Raw genomic sequence first — 4285 nt, 5'->3', positions numbered from 1 at the left:
GAAGCTTTAAAAAAGTACGGTTGACAATAATGCGACCGAGATATTTGCAGATACGTCATTTAGTAGGACACTGTTAAAATTTCTAGAAGTTTGTGGACTAATAGCATCCACGGTTTTTACTAGGCGCCACCAGTTGCGCTGCGGGCATACAGTTCTGGTACGTGAAGCGTTGTAGTCAAAATCACGCAGGTAAAATATACCTGGCATCCCTGCTCCTTGTAAACATAATGTTCGCTGAACTGTCATTATTTCGTTTCCTTCGAGGTGTATTATTTTATGCAATGTTTTATTATTCTAAAGTCCCAGATTCTAAACAGTGAACAAAAATCAAGTGAAGTAGCAGGTAAAATATACCTGGCATCCCTGCTCCTTGTAAACATAATGTTCGCTGAACTGTCATTATTTCGTTTCCTTCGAGGTGTATTATTTTATGCAATGTTTTATTATTCTAAAGTCCCAGATTCTAAACAGTGAACAAAAATCAAGTGAAGTAGCAAGGGTAGTGCTGATTATACACTTTTTAAAAGTACTATCACCTAAATACAATTTCACCTGACAAATTGCAATGGATTCCTACTGCCGCGTGTGTGGCACTAATGAATCGGTTTTGCTCCATTCCCTATTTCAAATCTACGAAAATGAGGACGAAGTAATCGCAAACATGATTATCGACTGCGCGGAAGTTATGGTAAGTGCATGTCCTCAAAGTTCTATTGAATATTTTCCGAATTTTGTGCTTCAGGTTTCAAACAACGATAGACTGCCGCAAAATATTTGTACTGAGTGTTTGACCCGCTTGAGCAATGCATATCAGCTTCGAAAGCAGTGTCAACAGTCGGATAGAGCCTTTCGGGAAATGTTGGAGCTTGCCGACAGTAGTGCAAGTTGCCACCAACCTACAGTTCTATGTTTGAACAGTATAAAATCACAACACTATCAGATACTAAATTATGAGGAATACTGCAGCCTAATAAGAATTTTAGGTGTCCACTGTTGCTATTGCTTTGTAATGTTTGATACAAACGAGGAACTTAGCAATCATGTAACGATTGTTCACAACAAGCGAACACAGTTGGAAATAAATGCATATAAATGTCGAATTTGTGGGGAGAAGCCTTCTAGTAGAAAAATTAATGAGTATGAACAAAACTTGCTCTTCTATGCCTGTCGCGAGTGCGGTTTGATGCTCAAAACCAAGAACGATATTTTAACTCATTTTGAAGTTATTCATGGCAGTACATCTTCCGAAGAGATGAATCACGCAATATCTGAATTTTTGGATGAAAGTGACGAACAAAATATTGAATATCTGGACGAAGTTGCAGATGAGTTTGAAAATGGTGCTTCAAAGAACAAATTTGAGACAAACATTTTTCAACAAATAACTGAGGAATCTACTTTGCCAGATCCAAAATATGTGAGTATTGTTGAAGATAGGACAAGCTACAAAGTCTATCACCTAAATAGTGAACAGTGCTGTGAATGTTTTCAGCTATTTGAGAACATAGATTCTCTTAGGCTTCATTGTGATCAAAATCACTGTTCTACAAGCTTTGAATATAGTGACCTCTTGAAAAATCACAAAACTATCTATCATTGTAAAAACTGTAATCATGTTCTACCCAATGAACAAAAATTTGTGGAACACATTCTTTCCACCGATGACCACGACGAAGCTATAAATACAATAGAAATGCCCAAAAAGTTCAAAGAACTGAACGGATTCAAGTGTTGCGATTGTAGAGCTGTTTACGAAAATGAAACAGATATGAAAAGACACTTGGATGCAGAACATCAATTCATGCGATCTGTGCAACACTGCAAAAAAAATTATTGTAACAAATGCTATCGAAGTTTTCCCGCCCTAAGTCAGCTAACGCGACATAAGTCAAAAGGTCAACAGAAACGTTTTTTTAAATGTCTTACAAAGAACTGCGATTATAGTACGCCGAGCAAAAGACAAATCATCAAGCATGTCAATGACGAGTCCAATCACGAAAAATACCTATGCAAGCAGATCAATCAGTTATCGTGTTGCGTTTTGCGTTGTTACGAAACATTCGGTACCTATGACGAGCTGGAACATCATGCTGAGACGGTTCACAAACTGCTACGTCTTCAGCATACTGTGGAACGTGAGTATCAAGAAATTATTTGCAAAATATGCCACAAAGGTTTTGAAAATAAGGAATCCTATTTACGACACCGTGCTGCAAAAAGCCCTAATCACGTGTGCTTGACATGTGGGGCACGATATATTTCAAAAATAAATCTTCTGCAGCATGAACAAAGCCAGTGCGGAAAAGTAGCTACATTCCAATGCCCACAGTGCGATAAAGCGTTTTTTACGTCAGGGGGTCTTCAAAATCACGAGAAGTTGCACGAAAATAAGAGGTCACACGTTTGTAAGTTCTGCGGACGGGGTTTCTTACGCAAAGGTGTACTAAAGGATCATGTGAACACCGTTCACTCAAGCCTTCGATTGTTTCAGTGTGCCAGCTGTCCGAAATCATTTACAAGCGGGAACATATTAAAGTCACATCAGATGACACATACTAAGGAAAAACCATTTCAGTGTCGATATTGCGAAAAACGTTATTCCAAAACCAGCGACAGAACGTTACACGAAAATCAGGTTCACCTGGGAATTAGACCGTTCCAGTGCCACTATTGTCCGACCGCTTTCATTCGGGATCGTGAGAGGAGGCTGCATGAACGAACCCATACCAAGGCTAAGTTGTACACATGTTCGGTGTGCTCCGAGGGTTTTAATAAATTTGCTGACTACAAGCAACATCGTCTGAAGAAACATGGCGAACACACGTTGAGGGATTTGGGACCCGCAGCAATGTCCGCGGTTTATGTAGGGGATGCAAGGGATGAGCAGATCGACGAGCAGTTAGAAAATGATCCGCTTAAGGAATGCAAGCTGGAGATCGAGTTGTTTGACACTGTTATGGCTGGAACATGATTTACAATAAATGATATAACTATTATACTTTCTTAAAATGATCCACAGTGAGTCGAGCATATATTATTATTTTGGGCCGAAATCGTTTACACATAATCATTTTGAACTTGCTTTATACCCTATTCATTCGTCTAGTTATGAGCACAAACATTGTGAGAGATTCTCTTTATTTACTTCCTCTTCTGTTCATTATTCGGTTGCTTCCACATTTGCCTCTTTAACTATAGTGTAAAAACTATCGGCTTTTTGTACTTATGTACTGGAAAATTAGTTGGCGTCGTATTAATCGGAAAAGAAAGTAAACAAAGAGGCTCTCAATGTTACTTTTTTTTTCTTTGTGGATACATTAACCACTGCGACCCATGTGTTGATCTATTGTGGCATATCGCCTGTTTAGTATATGCTATCCAACTTAGATAGTTACTATTATTAAGTATTATATATAGTATGAAATTGACTAGCTTTTTAGGAGATTGCACAGTGGCACGACTTAGAACAAAAGGTGGACTAAAGTCCAAACTTTTCCATATCGGTTCATATAGGACGGTTTTATGTACTTTTGGTACGCTGAATTCGTTTTCGATAATAAAACATTTCAAAAATGAACATTTACTATTCATTAGGGTGTCTCAAAAATATTTTTTTTTTCTGAATCGTTCTTAAAATTTGTGTATATTAATTTTCGTGTGCTAAATCGTTTTTGATATTAACATTTTCAAAAAAAAAATCATTATGCATTAGGGTGGTTCAAAAATAATTATTTTGTTGCGAAGGTTCAAATTTTTTTTAAAGACATTTTTGTGCGCTGCATTCCTATGTTGGTTATAGAAAATAGAAATTAACTTTACTGCTTATTAAAGTGGCTCAAAAGTAAATATTTTGTCTTTTATAAAGATTTCTTTCAATTGTAATTTTGAAATTTATTTTCCGTATTGAAACGAATTAATTGACATCTCATTAAGGGGCTTTAGAAATGATTATATTATTTTTAAGGATCAAATAAGATGTGATTGTCTAATTTTGGAACGTTTAATTCATTAGTGGGTTACTTGGTATGAAAACTACATTTTTTTCATTTTCAAAACAAACATTTTGAGCGTCTTAGTGGAATATTGATTTACATTCACTAATCAACAAGATGGTTAACGATTTTGTTTTCGCAGGTGTGTTTTAAGTTGCTTAGATTGCTTATTTCATACCTTAAATTAAAATAAATCCAAAATACTCTTTTCGCGTATATGGTTCATTTAAAAATGGTCTTATTTTATTTGGATAATATCGCATACCCTTAAGCTATATCAGTGCTATGCAAAC

At 36.3% G+C, this 4285-nt stretch overlaps 1 protein-coding gene across 1 annotated transcript; it reads left to right on the top strand.

The window, feature by feature from the left end:
* Nucleotides 1-223: 223 nt before the first annotated feature.
* On the top strand, nucleotides 224-3022 carry LOC131682468 (zinc finger protein 852-like). Its single transcript, XM_058963947.1, has 2 exons — nucleotides 224-688; nucleotides 743-3022. Exons 1-2 carry the CDS (start codon nucleotides 566-568, stop codon nucleotides 2969-2971), a joined length of 2352 nt encoding a protein of 783 aa, XP_058819930.1. The 5' UTR covers nucleotides 224-565; the 3' UTR covers nucleotides 2972-3022.
* The last annotated feature ends 1263 nt before the right edge of the window (nucleotides 3023-4285 follow it).

Source organism: Topomyia yanbarensis, chromosome 2 (genome assembly GCF_030247195.1).
Source record: "Topomyia yanbarensis strain Yona2022 chromosome 2, ASM3024719v1, whole genome shotgun sequence".
Taxonomy (NCBI): Eukaryota; Metazoa; Arthropoda; class Insecta; order Diptera; family Culicidae; genus Topomyia; species Topomyia yanbarensis.
The sequence above is the reverse complement of the archived record's forward strand: the minus strand, read 5'-3'. Positions and strand labels throughout refer to the sequence as shown.

Excerpts from the sequence above, each read along its gene's own strand:
- LOC131682468 (XM_058963947.1), top strand. The coding sequence starts at position 566 with ATGGATTCCTACTGCCGCGTGTGTGGCACTAATGAATCGGTTTTGCTC. Across the intron at positions 689-742 it reads TCGACTGCGCGGAAGTTATG|GTTTCAAACAACGATAGACT; the intron begins GTAAGTGCATGT and ends TTTGTGCTTCAG.